This window comes from Myotis nattereri (genome assembly GCF_964212035.1).
Source record: "Myotis nattereri genome assembly, chromosome: 7".
NCBI lineage: Eukaryota > Metazoa > Chordata > Mammalia > Chiroptera > Vespertilionidae > Myotis > Myotis nattereri.
In genome coordinates, this window is record NC_138082.1 from 7,295,138 (window position 1) to 7,322,303 (window position 27,166).

The 27,166-nt window shown below is 44.4% G+C and overlaps 1 protein-coding gene across 2 annotated transcripts in view; it reads left to right on the forward strand.

Moving 5' to 3' along the window:
- The window catches only part of PLCL1 (phospholipase C like 1 (inactive)), a 51,357-nt gene that overhangs the window by 14,205 nt on the left and 9,986 nt on the right, over nt 1-27,166 (forward strand). Inside the window, exons 3-4 of one of the 2 annotated variants that reach the window (XM_081095476.1) lie at nt 4,729-4,804; nt 7,155-7,264. In XM_081095476.1, coding sequence (XP_080951602.1) covers nt 4,729-4,804; nt 7,155-7,264 — 186 coding nt within the window. The remainder of the gene's footprint in view (nt 1-4,728; nt 4,805-7,154; nt 7,265-27,166) is intronic. The other variant, XR_013996220.1, reaches the window with a different exon arrangement.

A 27,166-nucleotide genomic window follows, 5' to 3' on the forward strand; every position in this document is an offset into this window, starting at 1 on the left:
ACTACAGAACCAAAAACTAACACCCAGTGTTTTGGTTAGAAGGAAGGTAAGGGATTAATTATTTCACTGCTTTTAAGGGGAGGGAACAAACTAGGTCCAGAGTAGATTGGATTTCTTTATTGACTCACACATTCTTCTGTGATTGATTTTCCAAATTTGATAACCCTTTCTGACAGAGCAGGAGACATAAGTAAGTGCAGCGCTTTCTAGGTTTCATAGGAAGAATAATTACGTTGGTTGACGCACATTGCAAATTAGAGTTGGAGGGAGAAGCAGTCATGGCAAAAATGTATTTTCCTGATGCTTTACTTGATGAGTTCTACTTTGTTAAGTGTTAGTCACCCACTTGCACTTGTAATAGGAATTCTGAATTGCAATATAATATTCATATTACAGGACAACTTATCAGCTTCAGTCTGGTAAGAATACCTGGCTTCTAGACTCAGCTCTCCCACCAACTAGCTATGTGGATTAGATAAGTGTGTGTGAGGCCCTGTTTTCATCTATAAAATAGGATTGCCCATGACTGTCCTTAAAGTGATTTCTAACTGTACAGTTCTGTGGTTCTAGGAATTCAGATATAATCTGTGAAAGGTTTATGAGTCACGCTGTGATGGAAGTTCATCTTTTCAATAACAATAAGTGGTTACATGGACTCTGCAGTGATCCTAGGCAATTAGTTAAATTCCCTACGGAGAAGAGCAGGAAGGAAGGACAGCCTTTTCACACAGATTGGCTAGTTCAAGCTGTCTCTGAGGAAAAGCATTACTGTTTTCATTGTAAGTAAATGATTTAAATCTTTACTGATAACCTCATATACCCTCATTGAGGACATCTAATGCATAAAGTAATGCCGCCCTTTACCTGGATAAACCCTTTTAGATACAAAGCTATGGCAAGGAAATAAGATCCATTGGGAGATATGCTGTCACTGAAGCAAAGAAAAGCTCTTTGTATTACAACAGGCAAAGTCAGCTAGCTGGGAGCTGGCTGAGACATCAGATATACACACAGGCAACTGCCAGGTTCTATCCATTGAGCTGACCCAGCGCTGGCTGCCTGGTGTCCTGCCTACCAGCCAGGGGGTTGCCTGGGGACATGCTTCTCACCTTCTCTCCTTGGCTTTCGCACCTGGTATGTCATTTCTGTCAGGATCTGTAGACCTAGGAAGGAGATGAAACTCACGTAAACCATTTTCCTTCCTGACAACTGAGATAAATTACTTAGCTGGGGAAAGGTTGAAATTGTTCATTTAAATGTGGCTTGGAAGTATTGGTACATTTCAGCCATCTATTTTACTTGTTTTCTCTACAACTACTAAAGTTGACAGTTGACTGTGGAAAATAGAATAAAATTATTTTTCTCAGCACAATGGAAAGTGTTATCATGGAGAAGATCAAATGCTCTTGTGAGAAAAGTGCACATGAGCAAAAATGTTAAATGCTGACAATATCAGTGGTGAGGTATTTTAGAATAAAAGGTGTGACTTTTGCTGACGGGTTTCCAGTTTTCCTTAGAGAATATCAGAGATGCTCTTTTGTGTTGACAGTAAACCCCACTGACTGTCTTTATGAAATGATTTGTTAGACATGGGGAAAAACAAACTTCTTACAATGTGGGGTTAACAAGTACTTACTTGGGGATTTTGAAGAGAACTGGAATCATAGATTTTGTTGTATGTTTTGGTCCTGACTTCATTTTACCTCAAATAAGTAGTAAAGTTAAAAAAATTTATTTTTTGATATCGAGTGTTATATTTTCTACTAGAGGCCCAGTGCACAAAAATCTGTGCACTCGGGGGGTGTCCCTCAGCCCGGCCTGTGCCCTCTTGCAGCCTAGGATCCCTCGGAGGGTGTCCACCTGCTGGCTTAGGCCTGCACCCCAGGGGATCGGGCCTAAGCTGGCAGTCAGACATCCCTCTGGCAGCCCGGGAGCCCTTGGGGAATGTCCACTTGCCAGTGGGGAGCAGGCCTAAGCTGCAGTCGGACATCCTTAGCGCTGCTGAGGAGGCGGGAGAGGCTCTCCCACCACCGCTGTGCTGGCAGCCATCAGCCTGGCTTGTGGCTGAGCAGAGCTCCCCCTGTGGGAGCGCACTGACCACCAGGGGGCAGCTCCTGCATTGAACATCTGCCCCCTGGTGGTCATTGTGTGTCATAGTGACCAGTCATTCCCAGTGGTTCTGCTGTTAGGGTCAATTTTCATATTATCCTTTTATTATATAGGATAGAGGCCTGGTGCACAGATGGGGGCCAGCTGGTTTGCCCTGAAGGGTGTCCTGGATCAGGGTGGGGGTCCTACTGGTGTGCCTGGCCAGCATGTGTGAGGGGCTGAGGGCCATTTTGTAGGCTGGCCACACCCCCTTCAGGGTGGGGGTCCCAACTGGGGTGCCTGGCCAGCCTGGGTGAGGGGTTGATGACTGTTTGCAGGCTGGTCAAGCCCCCCGAGTGGGGACCCTCACCCCATGGCGGTTTGGCCAGCCTAGGTGAATGGCTGAGGGCTGTTTTCAGTCTGGCCACACCCCCTTTAGGATCAGGGGTCCCCGCTGGGGTGCCTGGCCAGCCTGGGTGAGGGGCTGATAGCCGTTTTCAGGCTGACCATGGCCGTGGGCTGGAAGCAGGTATCTGGGATTTATTTATCTTCTATAATTGAAACTTTGTAGCCTTGAGCATAGCTCAGTGCCGGCAGGGCAGGCGGGAAGCTTGGCTTCCTCCATCGCTGGGGGCAACCCAAGCCTCCTGCTTGCTCCAGCTCAGTGGCCGCTGCCATCTTAGTTGGGTTAATTTGCATATTCACTCCTGATTGTCTGGTGGGTGTGGCTGGTGGGCATGGCTTGTGGGTGTAGCGGAGGTATCGTCAATTTGCATGTTTCTCTTTTATTAGATTAGATAGGGATGACTCTGTTGAAAGCTTTATACTTATTTTTCAGTGCTTAACCTGAATGGGAATTGAGAGCATGTAAGGTTATAGAAAAATGGAGGAGCCTGGAAAAAAAGACTAGACACAAAAACAGAGATTAGAGCTCAAAAAATATAATTATGGATTTGAGAAGTGATAAATAAAATATTTTATTGTGCATGTATGTGTGGGTAATAGATGTGTAGAAGAAATAAGTATTACAAAGTAAAATAGAAAAAAGGTAATTATATAAACGCATAGGTGAATCTGGGTATATAAAGATGAATAAGGTAAGTTCCCTGCTCTACTGGAATTACAATTTACTGGAGAAGTGGAGGGTGGGAGGTAATATAGGTAAACAATTAATTGTAATTTAAGATAGGAAAAAATTGTGAGCAGACTAAAGAAAATAGAATGTACTGGGAATTTGGAGGTAAAAGAAGGAGGGAAGGGAGAATCAGGACAGCGATGGGAGAGGGGCATTGAAGTGAGCTTTGAGGCCCATTAGGATTTGACCCGGAGAGAAGGGAATAGGCTAGGGGAGAGGCAGAGACTGTAGGTAAAAAAGGAGTCATTAGGAATGGGTTCCTGAGGGAAGCCGGGCAGAGGTGGGGCTGAAAGAAGAGGACACTTATTCTTAGGTTGTTACAAAGAGTTTTGGGATGCAGAAAGTGTATTCTTTTTATTCTCAACACTGAGAAGACACTTAGTAAAATCCTGCAAAGAAAACTGGTCAACAAATCAATAGTGTTTTGTTTTGTTTTTTAAAATCAGAGAATGCTATTGCATATTCTCTACTTAGAGCAAAATCAAGAGAAATGAATATTTCTTTTGCATTTGAAAATTTGTGATCATAAACCACTTGATATTTGGAAGCAGTTCTACAGCATTTGACATAAAAAATGTCTTACTCAAGATTTTTCATCTCCACTTTGCATCCTACCTTGAACTAACTCCCCTCAGAATATTGAGCCAGACAGATAAACATGGAATAGTCTGATGAAATGGGACAACATTTATTGAGAATAGAAGAGTGGCTGGAAATTCAGGAACTCTTAGTTTGCCTGTTGGTTGACTTTCTTTAATCATTTCTTCAAAAGGGCCCCAGTCCCTTGTCTTTCTGGTCAGATTTTTACCTACTATCATCTTTCCCCATCTTCACATACAGCTTTTTCTTTTCTTTATCTCTCCAACAGTCATCTTATTTCCCCTACTCCACTCAGGATATTATTTACCTCTTAGACATATTTGCTTTCTACCCAAATGTGGAGGCAGGGTCAACCATTTCAGTGTTGGTTCCTCAAGCTCTGTTGAGCTGCTGGCTCTGAGACCTGACCCACTTCTCATTATTGCCAATGGAGCCGGAGCCCTTCTAGAGGGACAGCCAGACCTCGGCCAACTCCAAGCTGACAACTTCATTTCTAGTGATGAGTCCTTGAGCTCATCACTAAGTGATTCCCTGTTCTGGTTCCCATCGCTGTTGTTTCAATGACACTTGATGTTGTAGTAACCTTTGGGATGAGGGAGTGGAGTAAGAGATGTTCATGGATGCCATCTGAGGCTTAAAGAATGTGCATGAATTCAACAGTTGTTTGACATCCATTGTGGGAGAGGCAGGTTGCATAACGAGAGCAATCACGATAGGTGGCTCTAGCTGTGGGGGTGGGTGGGTGGGAGTTGGAGCAGAGGTCATCTTCCCTCTCCCATTTCTCGGGGTTAAGGCCAGGATGCCCCATTGCTGGCCGTATCATGTAGGTCTCCGTGCGCACTCTTTCCAATGAGCCAGTGTAAGGGTCTCTGACAACCACCTTTCTGATGTTTGTTTTGTGACAGATGATTCAGGAGAGCCGGTTTCTCATAGAAATGGCTGACACAGTCCAGGAAAAGATTGTGCAGTGCCAGAAAGCAGGTAATCTCCGCCCACTCTCACCCTCCTGCCTCTATTCTGTTTAGAAATCATCATGATCATTCTTAGCAGATTTTTTTTTTAAGTTTGTGTTCCTACTTCTAAAAGTCAAATATTTTCTGACTTTAATTTTGTCTATCTTAAATTATAATTAACTGTTTACCTATATTATCTCTCACCCCCCACTCTCCAATTTATCCTCTGAGTTACACTTAAGTCTTCGTTTAGTACAGTGTATATAAGGGGGGTGATGTCTGAAGATTTCTGGAGAGAAGGGGGTTTCTGAATCTGCTTTTGTGGGTTTGGAGCCCATCAAAACCTTTTTCTACTGATAGGAAGCTATGGGTCCACACGGCCTCGTAAGAACCACTTCATTTTATGATTGGAAACAATCCTTTTAATCTTCCAGGCTTTTACCTCATTTACTTGTCCTCATTTTAGAACGTTCTTTCTTTAAGGATGGGATGGGCCCCATATCTGTGAGGGCATGCCTCTGTTTATGTGCCTCTTTACCCAAAGCCTGTACTTTCATTTTTCTTGGATCCATGTCTCCTTGGTCCACACATACAGTAATGATTATGATGAGGATGATGGCAATAATGACAATTGTTTATATATATGCATATGATATACTAATCACTGCATTATGTTACTTGGTCCTCATCACAACTCTGCGAGGTAATCATCATTATATCCAAACTACACATAAGGCATCTGAGATTGTGAGAGGTTGAATGAATTACCCAAGATCCCAAATTAAAATGTGGTAGAGCTGAGCTTTGCACTCTGACCATACTTTAACCAAAGAACTGATATGCATAAGAGCATAGCCCATGGACACAGACAACAGTGCGAGTGAAGGCCTGGAGTGGGGTGGGAGCCAGGTGGCAGGGAGCAAAGGGGGGTAAGTGGGGTATATCTGTAATACTCTCAGCAATAAAAATAAATTTAAAGAAATTAAAAAATAAAAATGGTGCTCTATACTGACTGACCAGCAGGCTTACATGTTTTAGTTGACTGGAAGCACAAAAATGATATTACCAAATACTTGTTATATAATACTCCTATGTGCCAGGCACTACTTTGAGAGCTTTATATGCGGTGACTCATTTAATCTTCACCACAATCACTTGAGGTAAGCCTTCATGTTATCACTGTTTTACCAATAAGGAAACTGACTCGTGGAGTTTCAGACTCACTCGTGCTCACATGCCTGGTAAGTGGTGGAGCTGATGTTAGCCCCGGCTTCACAGTCATGCTCTTACCATGTGCTGTTTGAGATGTTAGCACCGGCAAAGTTACTGTGGTGTTAGCTGCATTAGTCAAGGCAGAGCAGCTGGAGCAAGTAGGGTGATGGGTCACCCCTCCCTCGAGTGGGCTGCTTCCAGCCCATGTAGATAGATGTTCCCGGTCGCAGGTCCCTGCAAGCTTCACTCTGGGAAGTTATGTACTGCAGTGGCCCTGCCTGTAGGTCATCCTTCAACAAAAGACCTCATTAGTACGCTCAAACATGTCAGAATGTCTAATCTGGAGAAGAGAAGACTCGAGTGGACTTTAATATCTTTCTTAAGATATTTAAAGGGCTTCTCTGAGGAAATGAGAGCAGACCTTGTTGGTCTGGGTCTAGGTAGTACCAAGGAATGAATTGAAATTCCAGGGAAGAGAGGCTTTGGCTGGGTATCGGTCATAGCTATTCAAAGGTGGAATGAGCTGCCCAGAGAAAGGATGATCCCCATCCTTGAAGCCCTGAGTCCGAGGCTGAAGGAACAGTTGATCATGGTGCTGTTTTTCATAGTATTCAGCGTGGGAGAATGGTTGAGCTAAAACTCACTTTCAGGTCATTCCCAAATCTGAAACATTTGGGTGTTTCCAGGAATGTTATCTTTAAAAAATATTTTTATTTTCACTCAACATTTATTTATTACCATTGTTATAGATATGGGCTCTGGGGCCTACTGTCAAGCCACAGGGTCCATAGGAAAAGGGAGGTACTGCATCCATCACATATGGTTGCCATTCACACATTACACCATTTCATATGAAAGCCAGGCAGAGGACAAATAAGATGGATGTAACCTGTTGGAAGAACTTGCTCCTCACCTTCTCAGGTCTATGGCTCCTGGCTCTTTAGAATGTAATTTAGTCTAATGCATTGATTATTGTTGGTTTCCCCCTAAGAATAGCCATTTGATGGGGATGAACAGTTTGGGAAGGTGTGTTTACTTTAGGGATTTAGAGATTATATAAGAGAAGGACAGGAATGGGAAATTATATTTTTACTGATAATATTTTCATAAAATGCCTCTTTTTCTTCAGTATATACTAAGAATTCTTACATGTTCTCTTTTCAAAGGGATGGAGTTCCATGAGGAACTTCATAATCTGGGGGCCAAAGAAGGCCTGAAAGGAAGAAAACTCAACAAGGCCACTGAGAGCTTTGCGTGGAACATTACGGTATTGAAGGTAAGTGAATGCCCAGGGGCCCCTTTCGTTTGTTTCTCTCCCCAGCTCTCCAGCGGGTAGAGAAGCACCGGTGGTTAAATACGGTGATTTGCATTTTTAGGTAACATGTGGCCTGATCACCAGGTCATGCTCTAAGTGTTGGGGAGATGCATGCTGGGATTGCTATGCCTCTGCCCTGATAGGGCAGTGAGGACGGCACAACCTAATCCTATTGCCTGGTGTGTGTGTGTGTGTGTGTGTGTGTGTGTGTGTACTCACATACCACTTCTGCTCAAGTCAGTACATTTGTTCTTGTTTGTGAAAAGAATACGTCCAGTGCTCACTTCGGCAGCACATATACTAAACTTGGAACGGTACAGAGAAGATTAGCATGGTCCCCGCGTAAGGATGGCACACAAATTCGTGAAGCGTTCCATATTTTTTATTTAAAAAAAGCGAAAGAAAGAAGAGGCCAAATGTTGCAGGAGAAGGACCCAGTTCAAGTGACTGAAGAGGCTTAGCTTTAGAATCGCTGGAGCCACTTAGGGTCATGTTTATTTTAAGAACAGACTTTGTAAATACATTTATTTTTGCAAATAGCTTTGGAAGTCATTTTCCTGAGATTATGATCTGCTCTACTGAAAATTACTTTCAGGGTTTTAAGTAAAGATGATACCGGAATAATTTGTTTTTGACATTGTGATAGGAGAAAAACAGCCACAATCAAAATTAATCATTGCTGATATTTACACATACGGTGTGTCAGGTGCTGTTTTATAAGATTCATACGAATTAGCATTTTAGTACAACAACCCGATACTCTTATTATTCCCATTTCACAGGTAAGAAAACAGGCATTGAAAACTTGCCCAGGATCGCTCAGCTGGTAAATGGTGGAGCTGGAGTCTGAGCCCAGGGGGTCTGCTCCAGAGCCTGTGTCTCTAACCTGCTGTGCAGGGAGACGCACACGTTTATATGAAAGTGCTAGGGGATCTGTAAGACGTATCACAAATGTTTATTAAAATTCATCTCACAGATAAGCCCTACTGTATAATGGGCTCTGTGCTAGGCATAGAAGATCCATGGAGAACAAAAGAGATACAGACCCTGACCTCATGGATTGACACTCTGGGGGCAAGGGGTGGGTTGGGGGGAATAGGTGTCATTTGCCTCACAGGCAGGGAGGAGCTATGGCATTAATATAAAGAGCAGCTCATGACAGCACTGGAGTGTAACGTGGCAGTGTGAACCTGATGCAAACGCTCTCTGTCCCGCAGATATTTATTTATGTGGCTTATAAACCTGCTGGTCACTGAGATATATGGAAATAATATGGAAGAAAGTTTATAATTTAATGCATTTCAGTGTGTGCCCTAAAAAACTGGGTCTCTTTTATAGATTTATGTCCAGTTGATATGACTAATCCTTTCCCACCTAACTTTTTGGCTTTTTGCTAAGCCTTTGCTCCTTCTGCTTTATCTTGACAACACTTTCGTCTTCCTTGGAAAGAGCTGGGGCTAAAGCATCTGACTTGTCCTCTGGGCACTTCTGTTCTAAACCAGGCAGATTCTCATTCAATCCCCAAATTTCAGGCACTCACAATGCTGGGGACTCACCATAGCCCGGAAATTACCTGGATGTCACTGTGGTGCTGTGCTTCCTAATAGAGCTTGCAAACACATTTGAGGTCTCTGCTCATTGTTGAAAGACACAAGAAGAAGGGAAAACAAGGTGATGGGCTAATGGGAAAAGCAAGAATAAGGAGAGGCATCGCTCTCTGAAAGACTGAATGACAGCGAGAACAGTTACCTTTAACTGAATGGCCAGAGATATTTTAAATCATTTCATGAGATACTGCGTATGTGGGGAGGGGTGATTAAACCAGGCTCTCTGGCAGCCCATAGTGATCATGTGTGTCCCGTCCCCCCAGGGACTGCTCTGGGATTATAGAAGGAAGGGACATGGCCAGTGTCCTCCATGTGTCCATGGAAAACTCCAGTGGTGTTTCTGGTAGCTGCTGACTGTGTTGCAGTGGGAGCCGGAGAAAGGCTAGGTTTTGTCCTGAGCCAGCTCATTCAGCTATTTATGCTAATGTCTAGAAATAGGTCCCCATTTACAAGAATGCATTAGCAATAAACTATTCTTTATATTGGCGTTACTATCAATTATTAAACTGGCGGTCCAGGGCACAGACTCTGGAGCCAGATGCTTCTGGCTGCGTGGCCTGGGGAACGTTTTCTTTTGTCGCTGTGCTTCTCCTCAGTTGGGATAGGCTAGGTTGTGCTGTGTAACAGAGACCTGGGGACTGCAGTGCCTTACAACAATGGCTTATTTCCAGCTCGCAATGTATGTCTGCCAGGGGCCACTTAGGAGCACAAGCTAACGGGGGCTCTGTCTTTGGAAACACTACAGTCCTAGAGGCAGGAAGCACAGCTGGTTTTCAACACTTCTGCCAAGTGGTGTCACATGTCCCTTCCATGCACATCTGATTGGCCTTAGTTCTCCCTGTAAAGTGGGTATAACAACAGTATCTTTACAGGTTTCCCTTAAAATTATTTAAGATGTGGTATGAAAATCATCTAGCTGCTCATTTTAAGCACCGAATGCTCCTTATTAATAATAAAACTAATACACACGTATACAGCACTGTTCGTATGCCAGACATTGCTTTATACTCCTTAAGTCACTCATTTATTAACTCACTTAGTCCTCACTCTAACCCTCTGAGGTGGATGCTGTTGGGGAACCTGCCGTGGGTGGATTACATGCACCAGTATCTGCTCCCCTTTCCTGAGGGGTGCACATCTGCACTACTGCACTGACGTCAGGTGTGACCATTGGTTCTTCTGGACGAATAATTAAATCAATGTCAATGAGAGAGAACATCAACATCGATCGGCTGCCTCTTGCATGCCCCCTGCTGGGGATCGAGCCCACAGCTGGGGCATATGCCCTGACCGGGAGTTGAACCAGGGACCTCCTGGTACATAGGTTGCCATTGAACCACTGAGCCACACTGGCTGGCTACATTTATTTTTTAAATTCTCATTTGATTTTTAAATTTTTGCCTACTGTAAGTTATTAAAATAACATCTGAATTTTGGCAAGCAGTTATGGTATTGTCACGCTGGCAATGTTTGGTGACTAGAACTGGGAAGGGCAAAATGACAATGATGCCAAAATGGAGGGTGTGATTGTGGTGGCAGCCGGTTTAGTCTCATTCAGCCCAGCAAGCTCCAGCCTCATCTGTAACCTCAGCCGCTGCCTTTCAGTGCTTGTCATTTATCACCACGAGAAGCAGGTGAGAGAGAATGGATGAGTCAGTTCTAGAAAAACAGCTTCAGCCTCACAGGTCAGTGCCATTATCTTCACACACAGAAGAAAGTGCTGTTGGGCCTTGTGATGTGAAGAGTTTCCATTTAGAAGGCTTAGCATCCACTCCTGGGGCTGTATAAGCTAAGCTGGACATGGCTGTGTTGGGCGAGGGGTCTGAAGAGCTACTTCTAGACCTGGTTTTAGGACCGTGTTACTGTTTGGCTTATCAATGCAGAATAAATCTTTTTCTCTCCCGTATCAAGAAGGGGATTTTATTTATTCCTCTCCAACATGTATAAATAAGGAAGTCCAAACTGTAAGAGGGGCTTCTTCTAATCCCTAATTTGCCAAACTGATTTTGTGTGTGTGTGTGAATTCATACTCACCCATTCAACACACATCTAAGTTCCTGCCGGGTGCTAGACTGTGCCTGGGGGTGTCCTGGCCAATAAAAACATGGTCCCCTGGGCTCATGGAGCTGGTGGTGCCGTGGGGGAGACAGTCGTTGAAGGCCCACACGCTGCCTGTTCGGTTTGCCTGTGATGAGTGCCATGGGGGAGAGTTGCCTGGTGTTCCCGAGAAAGGTAATGGGCCTGACCTAGTCGGAGAGTCAGGGAGGTCGTCTCCGAGGAAGTGCCCGTGGAGCAGAGTAAAATCTCTAGCCTTTCATGGACTCCAAGCCCTGCCTTGCATCTTGATACTTGAGAGTGGTTGCCAAAACAATCTGAAAATGACAGTGAGAAGAAAACACGCCAAAGGTGCTGGACCTCCTTACCTCGGTGCGGGACGTTTAAAAGGCCGGCCTGGCTCATTGAATTACCATTCATTAGCATGACTGCTCAGTCTCATTAGAGGAAATCTGGTCATGAGTCATATTGCTCATCGCAAGTGAATGTCATCACCAACCTTCTGAAAAGGAACCAGTAGCAGTGTTCTGTTTCCCCATAAAATCCCACATGCCTTCCCATAAAACCATCGGACCGATTGTAGTTGCAGGGGAGGGTATTAGAAGGTTGGTTTTTGAGAGATTTCTGTGATTTAAGGTTGAAAAGATTTAGAGAGAGAGAATTAAATGATATAGCATATTAGCTATATTAGTGCTAGAAAAAACAGTAAATGCTTTTTTTCTAAGTGTAATTAATGCATCTTTAATAATAAACAAGCCCCAAATCTAAAACCCATTATTTCAAACGGCCCTGCTCCAACAATGCAGGGCGGCTCGGGTGGAATGTTAATGCTTCTGGCAATAAGCAGGCTGGTCACACGCTGTCCCTGTTTCTGCCTTGGGTGCCTGCCTCCCAGCTGTGCCTCCCAGGAGATTCGTAGAGAGAAAGCCAGGGTGTTGACACGATTACAGGCGCACAGACCACTCTATCTCCAGTACAGCTAAATTTAGTGTCTCCGGGAGGTACACTTTTTCCCCAGATGAAAGCAGCATTTTATAATGATTCTGAATAATTCACACGTGGCAGAATCTTAATGAGTAGCTATTATAGACCAGAGACTTGGCTCCAACTTGTGATGTTCTAGAAGGTCTTCCTTTTCTTGCAGGAAAACTTTTCTCTAGAGAAAACATTTTCCTTATACACCCAGTCTTAGTCTAAGGTGAGTTTTTAGCGGAGGGGAGTTTCATGTCTTAACGGTGTTAACTATTTTCTACAATGATAGGAGAGGAAAGAAGACATCAGTAACAAGTGTTTCATTTTTAAAAAAATATATTGTATTGATTTTTTACAGAGAGGAAGAGAGAGGGATAGAGAGTTAGAAACATCGATCAGCTGCCTCTTGCACATTCCCCACTGGGGATGTGCCCGCAACCAAGGTACATGCCCTTGGCCAGAATTGAACCTGTGACCCTTGAGTCCGCAGGCCAACGCTCTATCCACTGAGCCAAACCAGTTAGGGCAGAGTGTTTCATTTTTAACTTCTTCTAGCCCAGCGGTTCTCAACCTGTGGGTCGCGACCCCTTTGGGGGTCAAACGACCCTTTCACAGGGGTCGCCTAAGACCATTGGAAAATAGATATTTAATTACATATTGTTTTTGTGATTAATCACTATGCTTTAATTATGTTCAATTTGTAACAATGAAAATACATCCTGCATATCAGATATTTACATGACAATTCATAACTGTAGCAAAATTACAGTTATGAAGTAGCAACGAAAATAATTTTATGGTTGGAGGTCACCACAACATGAGGACCTGTATTAAAGGGTCGCGGCATCAGGAAGGTTGAGAACCACTGTAACTAGCCTCTCAGGGTTTTCAGACACAAGCTCCTCCACTTCCCTTGTCACTCTCGGGAGAAGTGATACAGTGAACTAATTTCCTTATTTTTAACCAAATCAGAGTGTGAGCTCACGTCTTTGAATGTATGTGTAAGTGGGGTGTGTACATTGCCAAGTAAGAGCAAGTCCAGATTCAGGCCAACAGATACTCTATTCGAAAGGATTATTGCAATATGGCGAAGGAGACCATTGTAATGAGAAGGGAGACTGCTCCTTCCATAAAATCTAAGCGTCTCATAGGTCAGGCAGAAAGGGGTTTCTTTTGTGGTATTTTACTCGGAGGGTCAAATAATTTAAAAAGACGAGGGAGGGGAAGTGGGTGGCTGGGTGGTACGAACCTGGGAGGCCATTAAGAAGGGCCTATATGGCCCTGGCCACTGTGGCTCAGTTGGTTGAGCGTCATCCCATGCACCAAAAGGTCTCTGGTTCAGTTCCAGGTCAGGGCACATGCCCAGGTTATGTGGTTTGGGCCCTTTTTTCTCTCTGACATCAATGTTTTTTCTCCCTCTCTCTCCCTCTCCCCTCCTCTCTCTCTAAAATCAATGAAAACATTTTTTTTTTAAAGACAAGGAGCTGTATGCTGGGGGAGGGGTCAAGTTCAGGAGCTTAAAGGAAGGAAAGAAGCTTAACTAAAGTTTGGCTAAGGCAAGAAAGCAGGGATTTTACCCAGTTCACCTTCATCATTTCTGAAAGGTGTGGGCCTGGCCTTGACATCGGTGACAGGGGGCTTCCGTGAGTCTGATCTAAGTCATATGGGGAATGGAGGGCCTTTGCGGTAAGCCATCTTCTAGAGCACAAAGGAGTGGGGGCTTCTTAACCATCCCTGTTCCCAGGAGCACGGGGCTCAGGTAAAGTTAAACATTTGTCCACATACACACATATGTGTATAAATATGCACATAAAATGTTACATATGTGGATGTATGCGTATATACACACATGTATATATCTATCTGTATATGTAAATATGTAAAGGATAATTTTGTTTAAGAATAATGAAATTAGATGTTACTCTTTTAAAGCCATATTGAAAAGATCATAATGGTCAGCGAGAAACTTTTCCCCAGTCCAGAAGTGGTTACCTTCCAGTTTAATTAGACTTGTTTGATTTCAGGTAGATCCAGTGTGCTCAACTGTACATCATGTATGAGATTACAGACTCAGACTGACAGACTGGGAAGTGGGGGAGACCCCCAGCCCTGTCTCCCGCTTGTGAAACAATATTGTAGTATTAATCACTCCCCACATAGCAGTGATGTTTTAAGCATTTGTAATAAGTGAAGGCACCTATTCCCCAAAGCAGAATAATTAGGAACTTAATTTTCCTTTTAAGGAAAACCCATGGCTTTATGAAAAGGTTAGTGATGCATATTTTGAACACTCCCCTTGGATTTTTTTAAAGTAAGTTTAGATTCATGAAAAATGGACACATAACTCTTCAGGAAATTATTGACGAAGGCAGGAAACATCCATTCTTATCACCATTCTTATCATTATACTCATCATATTAATTTTTTGAGAGAAGGTAACTTCTGGAAGGACAAGACTCCCTATCACAGAACTAGGACTTAGAAGTGGTCTTAGGCTTTTGCACCCTCAGATGATGTTATGGGAAGGTTATAAAATCATTAGATAGGGGCTGCTCGCTTTCAGAGACAAAGAAGCGTAGACGTTTCTTCTCTGAAGAACATCCTTCGCTTTGCAGCAAAGTACACTACCCCTTCTGATTTGGCGTGTGAGTCTGCCAGGACAGCTATGTGCGCTGAAAACAGCCACGGTCTTCAAGTGTTTATTTAAAAGATACTGTTCTCAATGGACTGTTGAGTCAATGGACTCAGGGATCGAAAGTTCTTTAATTGCTTTACAATGTAGTCAGGATAAAAACATTGCCATCTAAATCTCTCTGAAGTATGCCTAATCAACCGGAATATTCTAGCTCTCCCAGTCATCTGCTTCTCAGCAGCTGACATTATGGAACAACTAGAATAATACTGGCTTGTGGATCCTGTTGCCTGAGAAATAGTAATTCCTGGGGCCCAGGAGAAGTTCCTGATAAATTGATAACAAATCTAGTTTTACAACGTTGAGCTCTCTTTTCTTAAACATGCATTAAAAGATGTATGCTCACACACATTTACATAAACTATGCTGGAAACCCTAAACGTGCGGCCTGGGTTTCAGCAGTTACTTCTCATTGCCTTAGGCCAGAAACGTGGGTTTGTCTCACGGTAAGTTTCTGTTTCTCCAGATTTAATTGAGCCTCACTTTTTTTTTTTAAAAAAAAAACAAGGATATATGAGGGAAGGTTGAATGGTTTAGAGAGTTTCTTGTGTTCTCCAGTGTTCATTATTATTATTTTTTTAAATATGTATTTTTATTGGTTTCAGAGAGGAAGGGAGAGGGAGAGAGAATCACTGATTGGCTGCTTCCTGCATGCCCTACAGTGGGGATGGAGCCCGAAACCTGGGCATGTGCCCTGACCTGGAATTGAACCATGACCTCTTGGTTCATAGGTCAATGCTCAACCACTGAGCCACACTGGCTGGGCTCCGGTGGTTCATTATTGAATCAGCACTTTATTCCTGCAGTTGGCCTGCACGAGGACATTGTCCAGATCTGATATGAACACTCGAGAGGTTTTGACAGTTTATTTGCAGGTGAAGTCCTCGCTGGTTGCACACCCCTTCCCGACTGTGGCCTTCGATGGCTCTTTACACTTACTACACAGGCTCTATTGTTTACTGGGGATTTGATGTCAACCAAGAAGCTTATACCTAAGGCTGCCAGAAACGAAGCTGGCATGTACATGCTTGTGTATGAAAAGTGTGCTTTGGTAGTAACTGTGTCCTCATGTTAAATCTGAACAATGAGACTAAAGATTCTTAACAATGTGCATTGTGTATCCTTGGAGTCAGCCCATGGAGCCTTCTCATGTAACCTGAAACCAGGGAGGGAAAAGCCAGCAACTTCCTTCCTGTTCTCTTTTCTCTCGAATACATTTTGCCTGCCAGAGGAAGCAGGTCATTGAAAGGAACAGTTACGTATGTATTGTGTGTGTGCTCATGGGTATACATGTGTGTTATAACATAGCCCTCTGGTTTTTATATTAAGCAATCTATTTGTTAACCCCAATCATTGTAAGCCCTGTCACGATACATGTAGATATAATAAGAACAACATTGGAGAAATACCTTCCTCTGCATTTTTGATTATCTAAAGCTGTTTATTCTTTGTTGTTCTTGTGAAAAACACAAATGTGTGTGTATCTATATAATTACAACCACCCCCAGGGTGGAAATTCCATGTCTGGATTTTAGAAAGTACTTTCTTAGCTAGTGAGTTCTGTCACTCAGACTGAATCATTTCAGTAATCCTTCGCTTCATAACCACCACCTACGATTATTGGGTTTATTTCAGTAAGTAGAATTTTGTTCCAGAACTTCCTCTCTGGTAAGGCAGAGAGGGAGCAAAGAGTGGCGTGATCACCACTGTCCTTATTTTTTAAATAACTGCTCCTGGGAAGGTCATTTCCTCTGGCTCCGTTGTCAAGGATTCCCAGGAAGAGTTTCCACAGGAGACCTGAACTTCAGCTGGCCTTGATAATTAATTACGTGAGACTGTGAATGTCATTAAAGTTAAACATCAGCACAACCAAAATTATCTAGGCCAGTACAATCATTATTGTTATTGGGGTTTTTTCAATACAAGTTTTTTAAAATACATTTTTTAAAAACTGATTTTAGAGAGAGAGGAAGGGAGAGGAAGAGAGAGAAACATCAATGATGAGAGAGAATCATTGGTTGGCTGCTTCGTACATACCTCATACTGGGATTGAGCCCGCAACCCAGGCATAGGCCCTGACCATGAATTAAACCATGACCTCCTTGTTCATGGGTCGATGCTCAACTACTGAGCTACATGGCTGGGCACAACACAAGTTTGTTTTTAAATTTTTTAAATAAATCTTTATTGTTGAAAGTATTACATATGTCCCTTTTTCCCCCTATTGCCCTCTCCCCCTTTCCCCCCAAGCCTTCACCACCTACTGTCTGTGTCCTTGGGTTATGCATATACACATATGAGTTCATTGGTTGATCTCCCCCCCCCCCCCCCCCCGCCTTCCCTCTGAGGTCTGACAGTCTGTTCAATGTTTCTATGTCTCTGGGTCTATTTTGTTCATCAGTTTATGTTAGTCATTAGATTCCACATATGAGTGAGATCATGTAGCACTTATCTTTCTCTGACTTGCTTATTTCGCTTAGCATAATGCTCTCTAGGTCCATCCATGCTGTACAACACAAGTTTTAACAATCCAACCCCTGCATTGGCCAGAGCGGCCACATGCTACCATGTAAGTTGTTAACAACATGACTCTAGGGGGCGCCATTCCCTTTGAATCTAAGTGAATGGCAATTTCTAGATTTGTCATATACCTGACAAGTGCTAAGGACCCCTCGGGGGATGTCCGCTTGCTAGCTTATGGACATCCTAAGGCGGCAGGTGGACATCCCCCGAGGGGTCCAGAACTGCGAGAGGGCGCAGGTCAGGCTGAGGGGACCCTGCCCCTTGCCCCCCTGTGCAAGAATGTCGTGCACCGGGCCTCTAGTTTTCTATAGACATTTTATATGCTTTTTGGTGGCCCCTTCTACAGTTTACAGTTCTAGTGTCCACAGTTAAGTTTTTGTCATTGCAATGGAAGTATATGCTCAAGATGTGTTTGTTGCATTAAGTTGTGTGAATGTAAACCTAGAAAAGAATATTGAAATTTGCCTAGTGCAGTAAGACCTCAGTTGCTCTTGCCTGTTGTTGTTTCTAAGAGGATTGAAAAGAGACCCTTTGTTTCTCTCTGGGTTTCTTGTCTTTCCCAGCGTGGAGGAGGTAGCATTAACCAGCCACGTGACTGGACTTTAAAATTTTTTATATGAACTTTATAAAACCTGGGTATCTTTCCTCTTTGAGTTTCTTCCTCCATTTGTGAGTTAGCACCATCTTCATCACTGTCACTGTTTAAGAATTCATCATAAGAATTCATCATATACCTTGTGCTGTGAATAAATGAAAGTGCCTTGGAGTTTGCTCTCCTTCCTAGAATTCACTTGTGCCCCCAAATAGGCAAACTTTCTCTCATTGGTCTTAGTTACACTTTAAAAAAGTCTTCTAATCTAGATTAGTCTTACTTTTAACCAAAAACAAAGAATTATTAAAAAAAACTTGTGTACACCAGAAAAAAATTGGGATATTTTGGGGGGAAATCAGGATATTCACTATAAAACTTGAATGAAGCATATGATTCATTGGAATTGAAGAATTTGATTCTCTTTCAAATATTTTTCTTAATATTTTTCAAAAATATTTTCAAAAATATTTTTTTAAATATTTTTCTTAGTGCAGTTTAGCAGCAACAGTAAATAATAGCTACAAAATGCTTATTCTCTGCTAGGCAGTGTTCCAAGTGCTTGATCCTTATTAAATCATTTAATTTTAATAACAACCATATGATGCAGGTAATATTACTATTTCTAATTTTCACATGAGAAAACTGGGGGGCAGAAAGGTTAGGTAAACAGCTCACCTTTAACAGGGTCAAGTAGCTGAGTGGCGGAGCCGGCACTGAAACCCAGGCAGCCTGGACCTGGAGGCCTTGTCCATAGTTTGACCGGCCTGCCCCTTCTGTCACAGAGCGATTTCACATATAATGTGTAAAAAGCACACCGGCTGCAGTAAAGCCACACTTTATAATAATAATTAAAACCTAAACTTCCAAATGTGTAAACACAAGCGGGTCTCCAGGTGATCAGAGACGGGTTTCTTCCTCATAATACAATAGGCACGCTGTGCCAGGATTTGAAACGCAGGGGTTTCAGTGTGGTTGGATATAGATAAATTCGCCTGAGACCCAGATTGGAACATGAAAAGAGGGGTGACTGTTATGGCCTGGATTGTATCCCCCCAAAGCCTATGTTGAAAGCCTAACCCCACTGTTTCAGAATGGCACAGTTTTAGAGACGGGGTCTCACAGAGGTAATGAAGATAAAATGAAGTCTTTAGGGTCGGGTTAATCCCGTGGGACTGGTGTCCTTACAAGAAGCGATTAAACAGAGACGCACACAGAACGGCCATGTGAGCACACGGAGATGATGCCATCTCCAAGCCAAGGAGAGAAGCTCAGAGGAAATCAGCCTCGCCACACCTTGATCCTGTGCTCCGAGCCCGCAGAACTGTGAGCAGCACACTTCTGTTGTTCCGTTTACCCCGTCTGGGGCACCCTGTATGGCAGCCCTACAAGACTCCTGTACGGACTGTCTTGGTCTGTCTGGGCTGCTCTAACAAGAATACCACAGACTGGACGGCTTAAGCAACAGGTCCTGATTCTCACAGTTCTGGAGGCTGGACATCCGAGATTAGGGTACCAGCAGGTCACCTGGTGAGAGTCCCCTTCCTGGTAGAGGGAGAGTAAGCTCAAGTATTTTCTCTTACTATTATGAATAGCGTGGTTTTGCATTCTTTCAGTGCCCATTTTCTTTTGTATTTCTGAGCAATGTTACTGCAAAATAGATAGCAACATTTGTATTCTCCACAGCCGGGTAATTAATCTCAACTCCAATTTTTCCAAGTACAAGAGAAAAGAAAGGTCATAACCTGTGGGTAGAGAGAAGGGAATTCACTTGGAGCTTTAACACCCGTGAAGGTGACGTCCGTGGAAGACTTCATTGAAGTGTGCGACCTGAGGTCAAGGACTGAGAACAACATGTCCCCGTGAGGGGATGCCTCTGCTGCCACTCCTCGGGTCACCTTTGGAGGTGCTGAGCAGCGCCGGGCTGCGTGGAATCGGTCTCTCCCGAAACATCTCTGGCGGTGTCAGCCTGGCTGCGCCAACACAGAGCTATGGAAAGTTGAAGAGCAAGGAAGAGTGGCCCCGGGAGCCCGCCCGTAGGTGGTCAGGTTGCTTCAGTGTTTATTCGGAATGGCATTATGTAACTGTAGTTAAGCAGCACCACACACATCAGCATATGACACAGCCAAAACCTGGTAAACAAATATTTTCCTTAGAGGAATATCGCTTCTTGAGTCCCTAGGGCCGTGGTTGGCAAACCGCAGCTCGAGAGCCACATGCGGCTCTTTGGCCCCTTGAGTGTGGCTCTTCCACAAAATACCACGTGCGGGCAGGCACATATAGTGCGATTGAAACTTCGTGGCCCATGTGCAGAAGTCGGTATTTTGTGGAAGAGCCACACTGAAGGGGCCAAAGAGCCTCATGTGGCTCGAGAGCCGCAGTTTGCCGACCACTGCCCTAGAGTAACAAAGCTTTAAAGTCCTGTCTGGGTGTATGCAGTTGCTTTAATTTGTCTCTAGTGGGGCTGCCTTGCCTTGTTGAGGAGGTCATTTTCCTCACTGACAGGCCGTCATCCTTGTGTTAGTGTCCACCTGCCCACTGCGTTCCAGCCGTAGGTCCCTCTGCCGTCCTCCGAGCACCCATGGTTATTCCTGCCTTGTGGGGTGGTTTTGCTCAATGGCTAAGCTGTGGGATAATTTTTTCCCTTCAAGTTTCTTACAAAAGGAAGGAAGAGGGCACAATGATGGTAAAATGATCTGCTGCCCGGGCCGTGGGGATTCCCCAGGGGCTGACTGGAGGGAGCCACCCTCACCGGGGCGCTCTCTCGTTTCCATGCGGATTCCAAACCCAAGGTGCTGACATTCATTCTGCACTCGTAGCAAGGTCAAATGGTAGAACTGTTTCCTAAGGAGATTGGCGAGGGAGGGAAGCTGGGGTTAGCTAGTATGGGGGGGGTGTGGGCGCGTGTGCTTTGCTTTCCACACTGATAATTATAAAACGGACCATTGCCCTCTACCTTTTCATTTCTGGTGGATGTTTCAGGCAGAGCAGGATGGGAGAGGGGCAAAGGGAAGTATCTGTGGGGTAGACCTTTCCAATTGCCCTTCAACTCACATATCTTCCTTATTGTGAATATTCATAAATGCATAATACTAACGTTTTCCTTATGCTAAATCTTGCTCATAAGCCCCATCAAGTAGAGGAAAGATCTTTGTCTTATTACTATCAGCAGATTGCTTAAACCTGAGCGCTTTATCTCACATTAGATTGAGCTGTGCATGTTAAAATTTTCCAAACAGCAAGTAGAAAGATCCTGTTCTATACATAGTATTGATATGTTAACCTATTTTTATTATATAAAACTAGAGGCCTGGTGCATGAAATTCGTGAAGGGGGTGTGTGTCCCTCAGCCCAGCCTGCACCCTCTCCAATCTGGAACCCCTCAGGGGATGTCCGACTGCAAGTTTAGGCCCGATCCTGGCAGGCAAACATCCCTCTCACAATCCGGGACCACTGGTTCTTAACCGCTTGCCTGCCTGAATGCCGCTAACTGCTTCTGCCTGCCAGCCTGATCACCCTCTAACCCAGGGGTGGGCAAACTTTTTGACTCGAGGGCCACAATGGGTTCTTAAGCTGGACTCCGAAGAAGGAGCTGCGGCCGTGTTTCCCGACGTTGCCATGTTAACACTGCTGCTGGTGAAGGAGCGGAGGGAGAGCAAGAGAACCCTCCACTCTTTCGGCTCCACCCGCCGGATAGAACAGCTGAACAGGCCGGATCCGGCCTGTGGGCCGTAGTTTGCCCACGGCTGCTCTAACCGCTCCCCTCCCGGCCTGATTGATGCCTAACTGCTCTCCTGCCAGCCTGATCGCCCCCAACTTCCCTCCCCTGCCCTGACCTGCCTCCTCCACCGGGCCCCGCCTCCGCTGTGCCCACAGCCATCTTATGACAGCCATCTTGTGACGACATTAGGGTGTGATGCATGAGGGCATGACAATCACCTAGGCTATTATTAGCATAGATAAGCATTTATTGGATTTTTTTAGTTATCATCTTTTTCTTTCACCAAATTATGAAAGCAGGTAGCTAGATTTTTTTTGTCTTCAAAGAGGCATGACTATTTCAATTTTGCTAAGATATTTTCGGTCTGAAAATGTGTGTATACAGCAGTGATGGCGAACCTATGACACGCGTATTAGAGGTGACACGTGAACTCATTTTTTTGGTTGATTTTTCTTTGTTAAATGGCATTTAAATATATAAAATAAATATCAAAAATATAAGTCTTTGTTTTACTATGGTTGCAAATATCAAAAAATTTCTATATGTGACACGGCACCAGAGTTAAGTTAGGGTTTTTCAAAATGCTGACACGCCGAGCTCAAAAGGTTCGCCATCACTGGTATACGGCGTTCACTTCTAATTTAAATGCTTCCTTATACGTGTTGGTGATACATGAATGTTGTTTGATGACTTGGAAGTTTTCAGGATTTATTTGAGGTCACTTTTATGTAATTAGAATGACCAAGGTTCCAATCCACATGGAAGCAAAGGAATAAACGCAATGGTTTTGAAGGCCATTTCTAGCCATTGGAGCCCAAGCTTTGTGCAGACAAGAACTCCCTCCTAGGCCGCCAAACAGGGGCGCCACCTGGTGGACACAGTGAGAATTCTTCATTTTCTGGAGTTCGTCATAAAAGCATAGACCGTAGGAAATCCCTGTATTTTACTTTTAAGTTTAGGAAGATTTACTTATGTATTTAAATTCATATGCTTTACAGTTTTAATTGCTGCATAATTTTCCAACTACCTACAAATACTAGGGCTCTGAAATAAGGGGAAAACCATTAGGCTACAAGGAAGACCAAGCGAGACCAACCAGTCCAAGAAGTAGAGGCTTTCAGTTATTTCACCTTATATTTTGTCTTTGTCCTGTCACAGTTCATTGTTCAGCTGTGTGTATTCACCTAGAAAGCCTTTCATAAGAGCCTTCCTCTCCCCTCCATCTCCCCTACTTCCCATCTCTCCCCCCACCTACGCACCCCAACTTCTTAACAAGGTTGTGTTTGCTCTCATTGCATCCACTTCCTCACCACCCACACTCCTTAGCCAACTTTCATCTGTCTTCCTCCCTGACACTCCATGAAATCACTCGCCAAAGTCGCCAGTCACTTTGTCACAAAGCTTGTAGACACTTTCCAGTTTCTATCCTGTTCAATTACTTGGGAGCATGCCACATGGCTGATCACTCCTTCCTTGCCTCACTGCTTCCCGGGGTTTCTGGGACACCCTGCCTGGTCTTCCTCTTACATTTCTGGCTCTTTCTCCCCAGGAGCTTCTTTAGGTTACCCTTCGTCTGCTCTCTATTAAATGCTGATGTTCCTTAGGTTCCTAACCTAGTTCTCTTCTCTTCTTACTTCGTTCTTTTGGAGTCATGCTGCCCATGCAAATGGTGTTTGTTATCCTCTCTCTGCTGTCAGGTCCCGGATGTGTACCTGTGGTTCATGTGTCTCTCCTTGTCTCTAGATGACCTCCACTTGCCACCCTCCCCAGCTACCCACTAGGCTTCAGCACACCTGGGAGGGCTGTCAGCCACAGCGAGGTCGGCACGTCTCAAACCTCTCATTCCTGCCTGCCCTCAGTGACACCTCTGGTGTCCCTACCTGAAGGAATGAATGGCAACTCAGAGAATCCAAGCAAGAGTCCTGGGAGTGAGTCCTTGATCGTTTTCCTAAATTCTCAGCTATAGGCAATTACCAAGTATCTCCCTAGAGAGCTCATTTCCACAGCTACCACCTGAGTTCGTGAAAAAATCTCTCCTTTCCCATGTACCCCCCTTTCAGCAGCTGGGGTGACCTTTCTAAACTTCAGTCTGATCGTGGCCACCTGCCTGCTTAAAGTCCTTCAGGTTTCCCATGGCTCCTCCTGCAGACTTCTTACCGTAACCTCCCCTCTGGCACCCTGGGTGGCACCTTCCTCTCCCGCTTCCTCTCTCATCGCCCTCTCTTCCATGTGCTTCTCCGGCCACCCTCAACCTTCCAGGTCCTCAGTGGCACCGGTTGTGCTCTCAGCTGAGCAGTTACCTGGGGTCCCTCCTGCCTCAAAGGCATCTTGTACCCCTGCTCTGGGAGCCCCCTGGTGTTGGCACACTGCACCAGGGGCACTTCATCGGCCAGCTCAGGGCCACTACCCAGGATGCCTTACTGACTCCGCCCTTCTTCCACCCTCTATGCTCAGTGGGGCGAGGTGTCTTGCCATGTGTCGCACTGTACCCTCTTCCCCCATCATAGCACTTTAATTGCTTCCTTATCTCTTTCCCACTAGACAGTCTCTCTTAATTAAATACAGTAAATTTAAACTGAGCCCTAATTAATAAATTAGAGACTTTCAGTATAAAAGGTGAACTGTAAAGAGCACCTCATTTAATCCTGTTCTCTATGCAGCCCACGGGAGTTAGCAGGAGTTCCAGGGTGACACAGCAGATCCATAATTTCTTAGTCATTCCTTTCCTTTGGCTCTGGCTTTCTCTGCAAGGACCTTAGAAGGCCTTCGCTAGGACAGAAGCAGGGTCTAAACTCCATTTTACCTGAGTTACCAACAAATCAAATGCTGTGATTAAAATGTTAATAGGCCTGTCATTTCTCATTCAAAGTAAATTATTATTTTTTGGCTGGGTTACAGGGAACTGGGACTCATTTGGGTTTCTTCAGGGGAGACTATGTGACAGTGCGGGAACCACATTTCCTGCGAAGAAGAGAAGGCGCAGAATGGGCAGCTTCATGGGACATTGGCCTAGAGACCATGACACTGCAGCTGGCTGTAGGGGCTGTGCTATCCCCCCCCCCCCCCCGCCCCACGAGGCGGCTTTTCTCGCTAGTGCTGTGGCTTCAGACGGGCTCAGCTCTCTCCTGTCTCCTCTGTATATTTTTCTAGCACCTCTTCCTGTTGGCAACTGACTATGGCTCTTTGAATTTGCCAGGCTCACTTTCTGAGAGTTCATCTGATTGGTTTGACTAATTGCTATCATTGCTGCCTGGAGTCAGGCCAGAGCATAGGTCACTGGACATCTGCTGACTGGCCACTCTTGGGCCATGTATGAATGCTCGGTCCAGGTTGGCTGCTCCTCAGTTTAACTATTAACAAGTAGCTCATTTCATTCCACAGTTGTCTTACTAATGGCCTCTTGGGTGGAGGGTGCAGGGAAGTTGCCCCTCTGACAGCGTCTTGGGAAGGTCGCTCGGATAGGACATAGCAGGGCCATCCCGGTTCAAGGTCAGCTGGGGCTAGTTTCTTTAGCAAAGTCTGTGCACATGGACAGGATTACACGAGGCTGGTCAAACGAAGTTCTGGGTTTTCTACATGGTGATAATTTAAAGTCCCTCTAAAAATGTGAGTATTTTGGTCTACATAGCTAAGGCCTGAATTCTCTCAGCTGCTGAAACATTGGCATGGAGGATGAGTGTTCGCTCCCACTAGTTTGTTAGTTGATTTTCAGTCATCTACTCTGGGAAGAAATCTGAGGCCTGGATTGGAAGCGCACTTAGGGAGGTGTCAGCAGGACGCTCACAGGATTTTTCAGGCGCACACATGTATAAAGTTGATTTAAAAATGAGTGTAAGAGGGATGCCATTTGGCATTCAGAGAAATGTTTTGACAAGTGAATGTCATAATTTCATGGTGCATGTTCCATACAGTGGACAGGAGTGAAGCTGTGGAAATAAATGTCTTTCAAGGAAGTGGTGCTTAACTGCCTTGAACTGGCCATAGACTTTCCTGGTGTTCTCTTCCATGTCTCATCATCTTCAGACAGACCGGTAATGTGTGAACAGGATGGGATTCTGGATTTTCAAAAAGAACTATAAAGAAGCTTTGGACATTTGCAAACATAGAATACCAGATAAAATTGCTGAGTGAATGTTAACTTCATTGGGTTAATAATAGTATTGTGGCTCTGTAGACTGTCCTTATTTTTATGACATGCCTAGTGAGGTATTTAGGATGAGTATAGATAGATAGATAGATAGATAGATAGATAGAAATAGATAAGTTTGATTAAGCCAACATGACTAAGCCAATATGACCCATGAGAAAACAGAGATGCTTTTAGTTCAACGTTTGTGGAGAATACTTCTAAAAATAAACGTAAGTTGAAGGGAAATTATGTTGCTAGTCGTTTGATGTTAAGGACGGTATGAGTTCGAGATCTGAAACTTGAGTGAGTCTCACACTCGGGAAAACAGGTCTTGACATTTCCTTGGAATAACAAGTAGTCTGCTGCTGATCCAAATGCCTTGTTGGATTTGGGGCATCAACAATGAATACCTCGTTAATGACCAAATCTCTGAAGTCTTTGTGGAGGGAGCCACATTGGCTGCTCCTCAACTTAACTGTTAATAAGAAGTAGCCCCTTTCATTTGATAGTTGCCTTGTTGCCTTAATAAAGCAATGATCCATTGGGTGGAAGATGCAGGGAAGTTGCCCCTTTGACAATGTCTTGCTAATAGCTATTTGGCCCCTGCAACTGACACTAAACCTGGAACTCATGTCGGCGTAAGTGGGGACCTGCAGGGCCACCGAATGTGCTCCCCTGCACTTGCCATGATGCTCTCCCCCAGGGGACAGTGTCAGCCTGTTTATTTTATTTTTAAAAAATATGTATTTTTATTGATTTCAGAGAGGGAGGGAGAGGGAGAAAGAGAGAACCATCAATGATGAGAGATAATCATTGATCCACTGCCTTCTGCATGACCCCTACTGGGGATCGAGTCCACAGCTCAGTCACGTGCCCTGACTGGGAATCGAACCATGACCTCCTGGTTCATAGGTCGATGCTCAACCACTAGCCACGCTGGCCAGGCTATTTCAGCCTGTTTAAAAAGCATTATGATTTTGCACATAATAAAGAATAAATGTCCTTGGATAAGGGCACATCTAGACCAGATGTAGGATGGCTGTCATTAGGCTGCAGGGAATGCATGCGCACAGAAGGCAGTGTCGCGGTGCCCCTGAAGTTGTGCAACTCGGGACCAGATGTCACTGAATACCACTTGCTGGCTGCAGTTGTCAGCACAGGGAGGAGGTAAACAGCTCGAAGGCGTCCTGTGGTCCGCTCATCCTGACCCAGGACCATTGTTACTGCATCCACACTTTTCCTCTGCAATTGTTGTTGCAGATTTGGTTTTGGATGGATCAAGTAGCCAGTAATTTAAGCAATGGAATCAGTAAATTTCTTAAAGTGAAACCTTACCAAGCAAAGACCAGAATGCATTTTAAAGAATAGCCTTCTAAATGAGTAACTGTCTCCGTAGCCTTTGTCTGCTCGGGGGTTTGGGCATCCTGCTCTGCCTCGCTGCTGTGAATGATCTTCCTGAAATGGGAAGAGCGTGAGCTGGCCAAGGAGAGGTTTCTAGAGAGGCTCCTTCTGTGTTTGGCTTATGGCACTCACACTAGGAGCATGACTTCAGATTTCAGGGTTATTTGTTATGCA